Source organism: Nomascus leucogenys, chromosome 6, assembly GCF_006542625.1.
Source record: "Nomascus leucogenys isolate Asia chromosome 6, Asia_NLE_v1, whole genome shotgun sequence".
Taxonomy (NCBI): Eukaryota; Metazoa; Chordata; class Mammalia; order Primates; family Hylobatidae; genus Nomascus; species Nomascus leucogenys.
The window spans coordinates 103,001,858-103,017,878 of NC_044386.1; the positions used below are offsets into that span (position 1 = coordinate 103,001,858).

The following is a 16,021-nucleotide window of genomic DNA, read 5'->3' on the forward strand; positions in this document are numbered from 1 at the left end:
CAAGTGGAGACATGTAGGTTCAAAGTCTTCTGATTTTCCATCAAATGTTTGTGGCATATTGATTGCATTTAATTTACTTGTGAAAGGGCTTCATGGTGCCATAGTTTATACTCATCTGCTCAGCTACAATAAGAGATACTGAAGTTTGATTTTTAAAAGAAAATTATGTGTAACCATTCCTCAGATATGCCAGGCACACTTTAATATGAGAGCGTTTGTACTTTCAGTCCTGGAATACTCTTCCTCTAGGTATCTATTTGGCTTACTCCCCCACTTCCTTCAAGTCTTGCATAAGTGAAGCCTGCCTAAACCACCCGATTTTATTTTATTTTATTATTTTTTGGCACAGTCTCACTCTGTTGCCTGGGCTGGAGTACAGTGGCATGATCATGGCTCACTACAGCCTCACTACAGCCTCACTACAGAAATCTAGAATTTCTGTAATTAACTTGGAAGCTTTTTCTGTGGCTTGTTAATCTTATTCTGGATAGTTGAGTTTACTTGTTAAATGGCATAAATATATAAGGAGAGTACTGTATCTTAATATTGCATGTATGGTAAGTAATAAATTGATTGTTAAACTGATTTTTATGGAACACTTTGGAGTTTAAGTCCTTTAATTATTTAGTATTTTAAAGTAGAAAGTGTAGTTTTAAGTATCTAACCTATTTTTTGTTGAGATCTGAGTTGAGTTTACTTGTTAAATGGCATAAATATATAAGGAGAGTACTGTATCTTAATATTGCATGTATGGTAAGTAATAAATTGATTGTTAAACTGATTTTTATGGAACACTTTGGAGTTTAAGTCCTTTAATTATTTAGTATTTTAAAGTAGAAAGTGTAGTTTTAAGTATCTAACCTATTTTTTGTTGAGATCTGAAAATTTAATATAAGTGTGTCTGTTGGTATTGCTTGGTTAGAGAGCTAAAATATTTCTAATTGGGTTTATTTTTAACATGTTATTAAGCCTCTACTGTGTTCTTGGGACTATGATACCTTTGCTAGGATATTACTTATGTTTGATATTAAGCAAATATTTGGCTCCTAGCATGTGTAGACCATTGCAGAAAAGTTTTTTTTTTTTTTTTTTTTAGACAGAGTTTTGCTCTTGTCACCCAGGCTGGAGTACAATGGCATGATCTTGACTCACTGTAGCCTCCGCCTCCCGAGTTCAAGTGATTCTCCTGACCCTAGCATCCCAAGTAGCTGGGATTACACGGGCACCTGCCACCACGTCCCGCTAACTTTTGTATTTTTTGTGGAGACGGGGTTTCACCCTGTTGGCCAGGGTGGTCTCGAATTCCTGACCTCAGGTGATCACTCACTTCGGCCTCCCAAAGTGCTGGGATTACAGGAGTGAGCCACTGTGCCTGCCCATATTGTAGAATAGTATTTAAAGAAATGTTTTTCTGATATGTGTTTACGGATAATGCAATCATATTTAATGCTTTAATTGATTTTTGCTGTGTGTAAGTATAGCATGCTCATTTTTATTTAAATTTAATTTAAAGTATAACTATTAGATATTTCATAGAAGTGCCTATTTTATCTAGGTTCTTCAGAGATTTTCCTATCCATCTAGAAGGGTCATTTTTTAGGAACTGGGGTATTTATTATTTTTTTTTATTAGCACACATTTATTTATTAACCAAAGGGATGATCCTCATTAATCCAAGACACTTTGAAATAGCTGCATGTGAAATGTTTGTGATAAAGATAATTGAACATAGTAACGAAAAAAAAACACTATGGAGATTTGCTCATTGAACTGAGCTTGGTCATTCTCTTAGTTAACTCCTGTCCAAAGTGATGATGGAATTTTTATTCTACTTTTTCACAGATCCGAGTACAGGTGACATTGTTCGTGAGACAGTCCACCACTAATTTCCCATCTTTCAATTTTCTTGTTATTGTGCTTTCCTTCCCACCCCACTCCTGATGCTGAACCAATGCACCATCTGTAAAGTTGCAGACAGTCTGAGTTTTTCTGCCATCAGCTGTGGCTTCTTCAAACTTCCCTCCCAGGGTACAAGAAAACTGTGTTGTTTTCAAAGTGCTCTCAGTTTTTATGGTGAGGTTTTTGCCATCACAAGTTATGATACAATCTGGCTTGGCCATTGCGTCCATTTTTCACAAAGCAGTACCCATTCCTACTCCTTCGTGTATTCATCAAAGCGTTTGCTGTCCACCAGGCGCCATCTTCCTCCCAGCTGCTGAACTGTGGCCATGGTGGGCGCGGGCGAGCGGGCATGCAGAGCGGGGTTGGCGTGGGCAGCATGCTGTCGAACTGGGGTATTTATTTTGACCCTTTGAGAAATCTAAAACATGTTTTATTTTACCTGCCTATATTAAACAATATATACTGGATATAATTTAGGATTCTTGCGATTATTAATGCTCACTAAGTATCAGTTACATTATTATTGTACAGTGAAGCCCTCAGGTCTGTGAAGTGTTGTTTTTTTAAAAAACTCTGTAAGACCCTTGATAGCTATTCTTTTCAAGTGCTTAACGTCTTCTTTTCACAAATTTCCTCTTTTCTCTATCCCTGTTAGATTGCAGTTTATCATTTCATTCTAGTATATTAGCCTCTAAAGCCCCTTTCTCTTCTGAACTTATTGCTTCTGGGCTGTTAGAACTTAAAAGTAACTGAGCTTATTTTAATTTTGCCTGTCATAAGAGGAAAAGCGTTCTGAGTGAGGACCTGAGGTACAGGCATGACGTTTATACTTGGATGTCAAATAGGAATTTCAAACTTAGTATGTCTAAAATGAAACTTCAGCTCTTTCCCCACCCCAAACCTGTACCTCCTATGGTCTTTCCCATCTTGGTTGATGCCACCCTCATCCCTCCAGTGCATAAACTATATAAACCTTGCAGTTATTCTTGACTCCTCTCTTTAAATCACACCTGACATCCAATCTGTTAGGAAATCTAATTGAGTCTTCCTTCAGAAAACATTCCAAATATGATCAATTTTCACCACTTCCACTGCTACCCTCCTTGTCCAGGCCTCCATCCCTGACCTGGATCGATGCAAGAGCCTCCAATTGATACTGTCTCCACTATAGCCTCTTCTCAACAGAGAAGCCAGGGTGATCCTTTCAGAACATAAAATGTGACAACTCAGAACCCTCCAGGCATTCTCCATGTCACTTAGAGTAAAAGTCAAATGATCTACAGGGTGCTGCATGATTGCCCCCTCTCCCCACAGCCTCTGGCCTCCTTGCCTGCTACTCTTCCCTCCTGCTAACTCCACTCCACCACGTTGGCCTCCTTACCATTCCTCAGATATGCCAGGCACACTTTAATATGAGAGCGTTTGTACTTTCAGTCCTGGAATACTCTTCCTCTAGGTATCTATTTGGCTTACTCCCCCACTTCCTTCAAGTCTTGCATAAGTGAAGCCTGCCTAAACCACCCGATTTTATTTTATTTTATTATTTTTTGGCACAGTCTCACTCTGTTGCCTGGGCTGGAGTACAGTGGCATGATCATGGCTCACTACAGCCTCAACCTCCCGGGCTCAAGTGATCCTGCTGCCTCAGCCTCCTGAGTAGCTGAGACTACAAGTGCATGCCACCATGCCTGGCTAATTTTTAAAAACTTTTTTGTAGAGATGGGGTCTCACTATATTGCCCAGGCTGGCCTGAAACTCCTGGGCTCAAGCCATGCTTCTGTCTCAGCCTCCTAAAGTGCTGGGACTATTGGCATGAGTCACCATACTTGGCCCATTCCTATTTTAAACTGCCATTTCTGATTCTCCTTAACCTGATATATTTGCCCCCGTATATCATCTAAGATACTCGAATTTACTTGTGTTTATTTAATCTGTTTCTCCTCATTAGAATGTAAGCTCCATGAGGGCAGGAATTTTTAACTTTTTGTTCAGTGATACATCAGTGCTGGCTGGGCGCAGTGGCTCACACCTATAATCCCAGCACTTTGGAAGGCTGAGGCAGGCAGATTACTTCAGGTCGGAAGTTTGAGACCAGGCTGGCCAACATGGTGAAACCCTGTCTCTACTAAAAATACAAAAATTAGCCAGGCGGGGTGGCCCATGCCAGTAATCCAGGCTACTCAGGAGGCTGAGGCAGGAGAATTGCTTGAACCTAGGAGGCAGAGGTTGCATTGAGCCGAGATTGTGCCTTTGCACTCCAGCCTGAGCAACAGAATGAGACTCTATATCCAAAATATATATATATATATATATAATTGCCTAATAGTACCTGGCACATAGTGAGTGCTTAATAATAAATATTTACTGAATGAACGAATGAATTATAATCTGTAGACTTTAAGAGTTTCTGTAATTAACTTGGAAGCTTTTTCTGTGGCTTGTTAATCTTATTCTGGATAGTTGAGTTTACTTGTTAAATGGCATAAATATATAAGGAGAGTACTGTATCTTAATATTGCATGTATGGTAAGTAATAAATTGATTGTTAAACTGATTTTTATGGAACACTTTGGAGTTTAAGTCCTTTAATTATTTAGTATTTTAAAGTAGAAAGTGTAGTTTTAAGTATCTAACCTATTTTTTGTTGAGATCTGAAAATTTAATATAAGTGTGTCTGTTGGTATTGCTTGGTTAGAGAGCTAAAATATTTCTAATTGGGTTTATTTTGTATTTTGCCTATAGATACACTCTGTGCAGTTCTAGAGAGAGACACACTCAGTATTCGAGAAAGTCGACTTTTTGGAGCTGTTGTACGCTGGGCAGAAGCAGAATGTCAGAGACAACAATTACCTGTGACTTTTGGGAATAAACAAAAAGTTCTAGGAAAAGCACTTTCCTTAATCCGGTTCCCACTGATGACAATTGAGGAATTTGCAGCAGGTAAGGGTATAAATTCACCAAAATCTATTTGAAACTGTTTTAATAGTCTGTCAGGGCTGGGCATGGTGGCTCACGCCTATAATCCCAGCACTTTTGAGAGGCCGAGGCAGGTGGATCACTTGAGGACGGGAGTTCGACACCAGCCTGGCCAACATGGTAAAACCCCGTCTCTACTAAAAGTACAAAAAATTAGGCATGGTGGCGGGCATCTGTAATCCCAGCTACTCGGGAGGCTGAGGCAGGAGAATCGCTTGAACCCAGGAGACGGAGGTTGCAGTGAGCCGAGATCATGCCATTGTGTTCCAGCCCGGGCGACAGAGCGAGATTCCACGAGACTCCATCTCAAAAAAAAAAAAAAAAAATTCTATCAGTCTCCCTGTGCCAGAGAGGAAAAGAAGCTGTTATTTATTCAGTACTAATCACATGACAAACATATATGCGAGTGTATGATTTCGTTTAAGCCCTTCAAAATTATATTATCCACATTGTATAGGTTAGAGAAGTGAAGCTGGGAGAGGTTGAGTGCCTTACCTCAGGTTATGACAGATCTTTTTGACTTTTTTTTTTCTTTTCTTTTTTTTTTTTGAGACAGTGTCTCCCTCTGTTGCCCAGGCTGGAGTGCCGCGGCACAAACACATTTCACTGAAGCCTCCACCTCCCAGGCTCAATCAATTCTCCCACCTCAGCCTCCCAAATAGCAGGGACTATAGGTGCACACTACCATGCTCAGCTAATTTTTAAATTTTTTTTGTAGGGACAGGATTTCACCATCCTGTCCGGGCTGGTCTTGAACTCCTGGGCTCAAGCCTCCCAAAGTGCTGGGATTACAGGTGTAAGCCACCACACCTAGCCTCTGTTTGACTCTTAAGGTTGATGCTTCTGATTAAAATCAGACAGATCTGTTTTGAGTCTCCATGACCACTTATGACCTGTTTTCATTACCCATATCATAATTGACTATTATCTGCCTTTAAATCACGGCCAGGTTGATTCAAAAGAAAGAAAAGTCTCTTTTTTTTTTTTTTTTTTTTTTTTTTTTGAGACAGGGTCTCCCTCTGTTGCTCAGGCTGGAGTGCAGTCGTGTGATCTTAGCTCACTACAACATCCACCTCCGGGGTTCAAGCGATTCTCACACCTCAGTCTCCTGAGTAGCTGGGATTACAGGCGTGCACCACCACAAACTAATTTTTGTATTTTTAGTAGAGACTAGAGTTTCACCATATTTGTCAGACTGGTCTCGAACTCCTGACCTCAGGTGATCTGCCCACCTCGGGCTCCCAAAGTGCTGGGATTACAGGCGTGAGCCACTGCGCCTAGCCCTCATGATTTTTTAAAAAATAATTTCAACTTTTATTTTACATTCAGGGGGTAACGTGCAGATTTGTTTCATGGGTATATTGTGTGATGCTGAAGTTTGAGGTACAATTGATTGCATCACTTAGGCAGTGAGCATAGTATCCAGTAGTTAGTTTTTCAACTCTTTTCCCCCCGTCTGTCTCTTCCTCTTTTCCCCTTTTTAACAGTCCTCAGTGCCTATTGTTTCCATCTTTATGTCCATGTGTATCCATTGTTTAGCTTCCACAAGTGAGAACATATGGTATTTGGTTTTCTGTTTCTGTATTAACTCACTTAAGATAATGGCTTCTAGCTGCATCCATGTTGCTGCGAAAGGCAAGATTTTGTTTTTTATGGCTTTATAGTATTCTGTGGTGTGTGTGTGTCCGTGTGTGTGTGTCCGTGTGTGTGTATGTGTGTGTATCACATTCTCTTTACCCAGTCTGCCATTGATGGGCACCCAGGTTGAGTCAGTGTCTTTGCTGTGATGAACATATGAGTGCATGTATCTTTTGGTGGAACATTTTATTTTCTTTTGGATATATAACCAGTAATGGGATTGCTGGGTTGACTGGTAGTTCTATGTTTTTTGTTTGTTTGTTTGTTTGTTTGTTTGTTTTTTTGAGACAGAGCCTCACTCTGTCACCCAGGCTGGAGTACAGTGGTACAATCTCAGCTCACTGCAACTTCCACCTCCTGGGTTCAAGCAATTCTCCCACCTCAGCCTCCCGAGTAACTGGGACTACAGACGCCTGCCACCACACTCAGCTAATTTTCGTATTTTTGGTAGAGATGGAGTTTCATCATGTTGGGCAGGCTGGTCTTGAACTGTTGACCTGAAGTGATCCACCTGCCTCAGCCTCCCAAAGTGCTGGGGTTACAGAAATGAGCCACTGTGCCCGACCTCAGTAGTTCTGAGTTCTTTGAGAAATCTCCAAACTGCTTCCCACAATGGCTAACCTTATCTACATTCCCACCATCAGTGAATAAGAATTCCCTTTTCTCTGTAGCCTTGCCAGCAACTGTTTTTTTTTTATTTTAATAGGCATTCTGAGGAGTATGAGATGGTATCTCGTTGTTTTGATTTGCATTTCTCTGATGATTAGTGATGTTGAGGATTTTTTTCATGTTTGTTGGCTGCTTGTATGTCTTCTTTTGAGAAATGTCTGTTCATATTTTTTGGCCCACTTTTTATGAGTTTTTTTTTTTCTTATTGAATTGTTAAAATTCCCTGTAGATCCTGGATATTAGAGCTTTGTCCAACACATAGTTTGTGAATATTTTCTCCCATTCTATAGGTTGTCCATTTGTTGGGTTCATAGTTTCTTTTAGTGTGCAGAAGCTCTTTAGTTTATTTAGGTCCTACTTGTCAGTTTTCGTTTTTGTTGCAATTGCTTTTGAGGATTTTGTCATAAATTCTCTCCCAAGGCCAGTGTCCAGAGTGGTGTTTCCTAGGTTTTCTTCTAGGATTCTTATAGTTTGAGGTCTTACTTTAAATCTTTAATCCATCTTGAGTTAATTTTTATGTATGGTGAAAGGTAGGAGTCCAGTTTCATTCTTCAGCATATGGCTAGCCAACTTTCCCAGCACCCTTTATTGAATAGAGGGGTCTTTCTCCATTGCTTATTTTTGTCAACTTTGTCAAAGATCAGATGGCTGTAGGTCTGCAGCTTTATTTCTGGGTTCTCTTTTCTGTTCCATTGGTGTATGTATCTGTTTTTGTACCAGTACCATGCTGTTTTGGTTACTGTAGCCTTATAGTATAGTTTGAAATCCAGTGGTAATGTGATGCCTCTAATTTTGTTCTTTCTGCTTAGGATTGGTTTGGCTATTTAGGCTTTTTTTTTGTTCCATGCGAATTTTAGAATATTTTTCTAGTTCTGTGAAAAATGATGTTGGTAGTTTGATAGAAATAGGATTAAATCTGTAGATTGCTTTGGGCAATGTGGTCATTTGAACGATACTGAGTCTTCTAATCCACGAGCATGGAATGTTTTTCCATTTGTATGTGTCATTTGTGATTTCTTCCAGCAGTGTTTTATAGTTCTCCTTGTAGAGATCTTTTACTTGGTAAAAATATATCTAACCAAGATGTATGGATGTAAAAATACCTGGTAGAAATACACCTTAGTTAGATGTATTTCTAGGTATTTTATTTTTTGTGTGGACATGGTAAATGGGATTGCATTCATGATTTGGCTCTCAGCTTGAATGTTATTGGCGTATAGAAATGCTGCTGACTTTTGTACATTAATTTTATATTCTGAGGCTTTACTGAAGTTCTTTATCAGTTCCAGGAGCCTTTGGTGGAACTTCTTTTTTTTTTTTTTTTTTTTGAGATGGAGTTTTGCTGTTTGTTGCCTAGGCTGGAGTGCATTGGCACAGTCTCAGCTCACTGCAACCTCTGCCTCCCAGGTTCAAGAGATTCTCCTGCCTCAGCCTCCCGAGTAGCTGGGATTACAGGTGCCTGCCACCACACTCAGCTAATTTTTGTATTTTTAGTAGAGACAGGGTTTCACCATGTTGGCCAGGCTGGTCTCAAACTCTTCACCTCAGGTGATCCGTCCTGTCTCGGCCTCCCAAAGCGCTGGGATTACAGGCGTGAGCCACCACACCCGGCCTGGTGGAATCTCTAGGGTTCTCTGGCTATAGAAGCATATCATCTGTGAAGAGAGATAGTTTGACTTCTTTTCTTATTTGGGTGCATTTTATTTCTTTTTCTTTCCTGATTGCTCTGGCTGGGACTACCAGTACTATGTTGAATAGGAGTGGTGAGAGTGAGCATCCTTGTCTTTTTCTAATTCTCAAGGGGAATGCCTCTAGCTTTTGCCCATTCAGCATGATGTTGGTTGTGGATTTGTCATAGATGGCTCTTGTTATTTTGGGGATATTCTTTTGATGCCTAGTTTGTTGAGGGCTTTTATCATGAAGAGATGCTGGATTTTATTGAATGCTTTTTCATGTCTATTGAGACAGTCATATGGTTTTTATTTTTAACACTATTTCATGATTGTTTTGAATTGTAATACTTTTTATTTTTCGATTTTATTTTAGTTTTAGAAATGAAGTCTTGCCATGTTGCTCAGGCTGGCCATGAGCTTCTGGGCTCAAGTGATTCTTCCACCTTCACCTCTTAGCCAATGTGCCTGGCTGAATTGTATTTCATTATGCTTATTGGCCTTTTTATTTTCCTTTACATTATTCATGTCTTTTGTTCTGTTGGTGTGTTCAAATTTTGTTTTACTGGTTTATCTTACATTGATTCTTTTTGTATTTATTATGTATTCCAATTTTTTTTTTCTGACTTATACTTGTTCCAATTTTCTCCAAGATTGTTTTTGTTTTTGCTGATAAGAATCAGTGTTTGGGTTTTTTTTTTTTAAATAAACTTTTGAAATTAAAGTTTAACATCCATATAGTAAAATGAGCAAATACAGTGAACATACTTATATAACCAATTTATCCTACTGTACTAGTACCCCAGAAGCCTTTGTCATGACCCTCTAAGTCACTAATCTCCCTCTGAAAGGTGACTACTTTGTCTTCTGTAAATTAGTTGTGTCCATATGTAAACTTTATAAAAAGGAAATCATATATATGGTGTGTATTCATTTTTGCGTGGCTTCTTTCTCTTAACATTATGCCTGTTAGATTCATCTATGTGGTTGAGCGTGGCAGTAGTTCATTCTTTTTCATTGCTTTATAATATTCTGTAATATGACTATGCCATGATTTATTTATCCATTTTACTGTTGTTGGATATGTGGATTGTTTCTGTTTGGGGACCATTGAGGCCATTCTTGTACATGTGATTTGGTATACATACGTAAACATTTCTGTTGGATATATATGAGTGGAATTGCTAAGTCATGGAGTGTGCATATGGTCGGCTTTAGTAGATCCTGCCATCCTGCCAGTCCCTTAAAGTGGTTGTAACAGTTTACACTCATCAACAAAGTGAAGAGACATAAGAGTTCGTTTTGGTTGCGCACATCCTCTCCAATACTTGATATTGTCAATTTTTGTAATTCTAGCCATTTATGTGGATGTGAGGACATAGTTCATTGTGGCTTTAAATTTCATATCACGGATGATTAATGATGTTGAATATGCCAATAATTTTTTAATCCAGTCTGACAGACTTTGTCTTTTGTCTGAACTGTTTTGGTTCACTTACATTTAATGTAATTACAGATATATTTGGGTTTATGTTTACCATCTTGCAATTTGTTTTCTATTTGTCACATCTTTTTTTTTTTTTTTCCTTTCTTGCTTTCTTTTAGAGGAATCAAGCTATTATTCTTTTTTTTTTTTTTTTTTTTTTTTTTTTAGGTAATGATACAGTTTTCCCCCTTATTCTGTGAATATAGTGAACTACATTAATTGATTTTCCAATTTAAACCTATTTTGGATTCCTTACGTAAATCAGACCTGGTTGTTATGCATTATCCTTTTTATATATTACTGGATTTAATTTGCTGAATTTTAAATATTTTTATGACTACTGAATGAGAGAAATTAGTCTATATATATTTTTTTTCTTGCAATGAAATTGTCAAAGTTGTCCTCATACAAAAGTTAGAAATATTTCCTTTTTTTCCCCCAGTGTTCAAGAGTTTGTATTATTAATTTTCCCCTGGAACCAACTTCTGGCTTTATTAATTTTCTCTATTATAGTATGTTTTCCATTTCATTACTTTCTGCCTTTTTCTTTATTACTTTCTTTCCTTTCTTTGCTTTTAATTTGCTGGGGTTATTTATTTTATTAGTCTTTGTGACTTTTTGAGATACTTAGAAGGTCAACCTATATTCTTTTTGAATGCATATATTTAAGTCTGTATTTTTTCTCTCAGCATCCTTCCCCCCCACAGTTTTTGATATGTGTATTTTCATTATCATTCGATTAAAAATTTTTAATTTTTGCTTTTTTTTCTTTGACTCATAAATTATAGATAATTTCCAAATATTTGAGATTTCTTCTTATTTTGCTCTTGCTGATTTCTGGCTTAATTCCAGTATAGTCAAAAAATATATTCTATATCATTTCAATTCTTCGGAATTTGTTGATACCTGCTTCGGCCCAGCATATGGTAGTTTTATTTATTTTTTATTATTTTGTTTTATTTATTTTTGAGACAATGTCTCACTCTGTCACCCAGGCTGGAGTGCAGTGGCATGATCTTGGCTCACTGTAACCTCTGCCTCCTGGGGTCCAGCGATTCTCCTGCCTCAGCCTCCCGGGTAGCCGGGATTACAGGCACGCGGTGCCATGCCTGGCTAATTTTTATATTTTTAATAGAGACAGGGTTTCACCATGTTGGCCAGGCTGGTCTCGAACTCCTGACCTCAGGTAATCCACCCACCATGGCCCCCCAAAATGCTAGGATTACAGGCACGAGCCACCACGCCTGGCCCATACGGTAGTTTTAATAAGTATCCATGTGTACTTGAGAAGAATGTATTCTTCTTTGTTATGTGCAGAAAAACCTGAATAGTCCTGTATCTGTTCAACAGATTGAATACTATATCTATGAAAGGAATATATACTAATGATCTTCAAATTTTCTATATATCTTTCTATCGATTTGCTTTTTCATTATTCTATCAGTTACTAAAAGAAGTAGATTTAAATCTCAGGGTGTTTGAGAATGTGTTTCCTTTTGGTTCCATCAGTTTTCTTCTTTATTTTAGGTACATTCAAATTTAGGATTTTTTTTTTTTTTTTTTTTTGAGGTGGAGTCTCGCTCTGTCACCCAGGCTGGAGTGCAGTGGAGCAATCTCGGCTCACTGCAAGCTCCGCCTCCCAGGTTCACGCCATTCTCCTGCCTCAGCCTCTCCGAGTAGCTGGGACTACAGGCGCCTGCCACCACACCCGGCTAATTTTTTGTATTTTTAGTAGAGACGGGGTTTCACGGTGGTCTCGATATCCTGACCTCGTGATCCGCCTGCCTCGGCCTCCCAAAGTGCTGGGATTACAAGCATGAGCCACCGTGCCCGGCCTTTATTGAATTTGCTTCTTTATCTTTACAATCTATCCCATCGTAAATCTAATTAAACTTATTGTGGGTCTTTGTTTTTTATTTTTTATTTTTTTGAGACAAGAGTCTCCCTCTGTCACCCAGGCTGGAGTGCAGTGGCACAGTCTTGGCTCACTGCAACATCCACCTCCTGGGTTCAGGCAATTCTCATGCCTCAGCCTCCTTAGTAGCTGGGACTACAGGCGTGCACCACCACACCCTGCTAAATTTTGTATTTTTAGTAGAGATGGGGTTTTGCCATGTTGGCCAGGCTAGTCTCGAACTCCTGGCCTCAAATGATTAGCTTGCCTCAGTCTCCCAACGTTCTGGCATGAGCCACCACTCCCAGCCTAAACTTCTTGTTTTAAAGTCTTTGTCTGATATTGGTATGGTTTCTCAAGGTTTTTTAAATTCTATATCTTTCTCATCCTTTTACTTTTAGCCTTACATTATTTTGACCATGTCTCTTGTAAGCTTCATTTTTAAAAAATTCAGTCTGACAGACTTTGCCTTTTAGTCTATTCAACTTTCTTTTTCTTTTCTTTTCTTTTTTTTTTGGTGTAGACAGTGTCTCCTCTGTCACCCAGGCTGGAATGCAGTGGCATGATCTCAGCTTACTCCAGCGTCAACCTCCTGGGCTCTGGGCTCAGGTTATCCTCCCACCTCAGCCTCCCGTATTAAAGATTCTTTTATTATTATTTTAGTGGGTTGCCCTTGTTATCACGAGACTATATCCTTATTGATTTTTAAATTAAATCTTAAAAATTAAAATTTTTAGGTGGGGCACAGTGGCTCATGCCTTTAGTCCCAGCACTTTGGGAGGCTGAGGCGGGTAGATTGTTTGAGTCGAGTTCAAGACCAGCCTTGGCAAAATGGCGAAACCCTGTCTTTACAAAAAAAAATTTTTTAATTAGCCTGGAGTGGTGGCATACACCTGTAGTCCCAGCTACCTGGGGGGCTGAGGTGGGGATTACTTGAGCCCAGGAGTTCAAGGCCGCAGTTAGCCATGATCACACCACTGCACTCCATACCTGGGCGACAGTGAGACCCTGTCTCTAAATAAATAAATAAAATTAAAATTTTTAAATTAAAATTTTCTACACAATATAAAGGCATTATTGATACTTTTGCTATATTTAACCTTCTCTAGCCTTTGGTGCTACTATTTCATGTATTTTAATGTTTCATATGTTACAAAGCCCACAAAACATTATTTTTAAAGTCAATAATCATTTTGATTTGCCTATATATTTGCCCTTTCAGTTATCTTCATTTTTTTTCTGTATAACCAGATGTATGCTCCTATCTGGGAACATTTCTGTTAGCTTGAAGAATTCCCTTCAGTATTTCTTTTAAAACAGGTAGGATACTAACCAGATTCTCTCAACTCTTTTTTTCTTTTGTCTAAAAACATCTTTATCTTACCATTTTTTTTTTTTTAAAGAGATGGGGCCCTGCTATGTTGCCCTGGCTGGAGTGCAGTGGCTATTCACAGCCTCAAAATTCTGGCCTCAAACAATCCTCCCACCCCAGCCTCCTGAGTAGCTGGGACTAGAGGGGCACACTGCTGAGCCCAGCTTGCCTTCATTTTTGAAGGACATTTTTCTGGGTAGAAAGCTCAAGGTTGACAGTTATTCCCATCTATCATTTGAATGCAATTCTATTCCTTTTTTTTTTTTTTTTGAGACAGAGTAAGACTCTGTCACCCAGCCTGGAGTGCAGTGGCACAATTTCATCTCAGTGCAACCTCCACCTGCCAGGTTCAAGTGATTCTCCTGCCTCAGCCTCCCGAGTAGCTAGGATTACAGGCACCCACCACTGTGCTTGGCTAAATTTTGTATTTTTAGTAGAGACGGGGTTTCACCATGTTGGGGAATGGTACCCAACATGTAGGCTTTTATTGCTCACCTCCCTCCCACCATTCCCCGCAAGTCCCCAAAGTTCATTATATCATTCTTAGGCCTTTGCCTCCTCATAGTTTCTTAGCTCCCACTTATAAGTAAGACCATATGGTATTTGGTTTTCCATTCCTGAGTTACTTCACTTAGAATAATGGCCTCCAAGTTCATCCAAGTTGCTGCAAAGGCCTTTGTTTCGTTCTGGTTTATGGCTGAGTAGTATTCCATGGTGTATATATACCACATTTTCTTCATCCAGTCATTGGTTGATGGGCATTTAGGTTGGCTCCATATTTTTGCAGTTGCTAGTAGTGCTGCTATAAACATGTACGTGCAAGTATCTTTTTCATGTAATGACTTATTTTCCTTTGGGTAGGTATCCAGTAGTGGAATTGCTGGATCAAATGGTAGTTCTAATTTTGGTTCTTTTTTTTTTTTTGGAGACAGAGTCTCGCTCTTTTGCCCAGGCTGGAGTGCAGTGGCACGATCTCAGCTCACTGTAACTTCTGCCTCCCAGGTTCAAGTGATTCTCCTGCCTCAGCCTCCCGAGTAGCTGGGACTATAGGCGCACATCACTGCACCCAGCTAATTTTTGTATTTTTGTTAGAGATGGGGTTTCACCATGTTGGTCAGGCTGGTTTCAAACTCCTGACCTCGCGATCTGCCTGCCTCGGCCTCCCAAAGTGCTGGGATTACAGGCATGAGCTACCACCCCCAGTCCTTTTTAGTTCTTTAAGGAATGTCCATACTGTTTTCCTTAGTGGTTGTACTAGTTTACATTCCCACCAGCAGTGTAAAAGAGTTCCCTTTTCACCATATCCACGCCAATATCTATTTTTCTTTTTTTATTTTTTAATTATGGCCATTCTTGCAGGAGTAAGGTGGTACCTTATTGCGGTTTTAATTTGCCTTTCTATGATAATTAGTAATTAGCATTTTTTCATATGTGTATTGGCCGCTTGTATATCTTCTTCTTTTTTTTAATTATACTTTAAGTTCTAGGGTACATGTGCACAACATGCAGGTTTGTTACATACATATACATGTGCCATGTTGGTGTGCTGCACCCATTAACTCGTCATTTACATTAGATATATCTCCTAATGCTATCCCTTCCCCCTCCCCCCGCCCCACAACAGGCCGTGGTGTGTGATGTTCCCCTTCCTGTGTCCAAGTGTTCTCATTGTTCAATTCCCACCTATGAGTGAGAACATGCAGTGTTTGGTTTTTTGTCCTTGCGATAGTTTGCTGAGAATGATGGTCTCCAGCTTCATCCATGTCCCTACAAAGGACACGAACTCATCATTTTTTATGGCTGCATAGTATTCCATAGTGTGTATGTACCACATTTTCTTAATCCAGTCTATCATTGATGGACATTTGGGTTGGGTCCAAGTCTGCTGGGTGAAGGATATGAACAGACAACTTCTCAAAAGAAGACATTTATGCAGCCATCAGGCACGTGAAAAAATGCTCATCATCACTGGCCATCAGCGAAATGCAAATCAAAACCACAGTGAGTTACTGTCTCATACCAGTTAGAATGGCGATCATTAAAACGTCAGGAAACAACAGGTGTTGGAGAGGATGTGAAGAAATAGGAACACTTTTACACTGTTGGTGGGGCTGTAAACTAGTTCAACCATTGTGGAAGACAGTGTGGCGATTCCTCAAGGATCTAGAGGTAGAAATACCATTTGACCCAGCCATCCCATTACTGAGTATATACCCAAAGGATTATAAATCATGCTGCTATAAAGACACATGCACGTGTATGTATAGCTTCTTTTGAGAAGTGTCTCTTCATGTCCTTTGCCCACTTTGTGCTGGGATTATTTGTTTTTTTTCTTGCTGATTTGTTTGAGTTGTAGATTCTGGGTATTAGTCCTTTGTTGGATGCATAGTTTGCAAATATTTTCTCCCACTCTG

At 39.3% G+C, this 16,021-nt stretch overlaps 1 protein-coding gene and 1 pseudogene across 3 annotated transcripts in view; one reads left to right on the forward strand and one right to left on the reverse strand.

Moving 5' to 3' along the window:
* The window catches only part of BTBD1 (BTB domain containing 1), a 92,690-nt gene that overhangs the window by 62,042 nt on the left and 14,627 nt on the right, over positions 1–16,021 (forward strand). For all 3 annotated transcript variants that reach the window (XM_030814934.1, XM_030814932.1, XM_030814935.1), the window contains exon 4: positions 4,645–4,842. In XM_030814934.1, coding sequence (XP_030670794.1) covers positions 4,645–4,842 — 198 coding nt within the window. The remainder of the gene's footprint in view (positions 1–4,644; positions 4,843–16,021) is intronic.
* Positions 1,746–2,435, reverse strand: LOC100605233 (annotated as a pseudogene).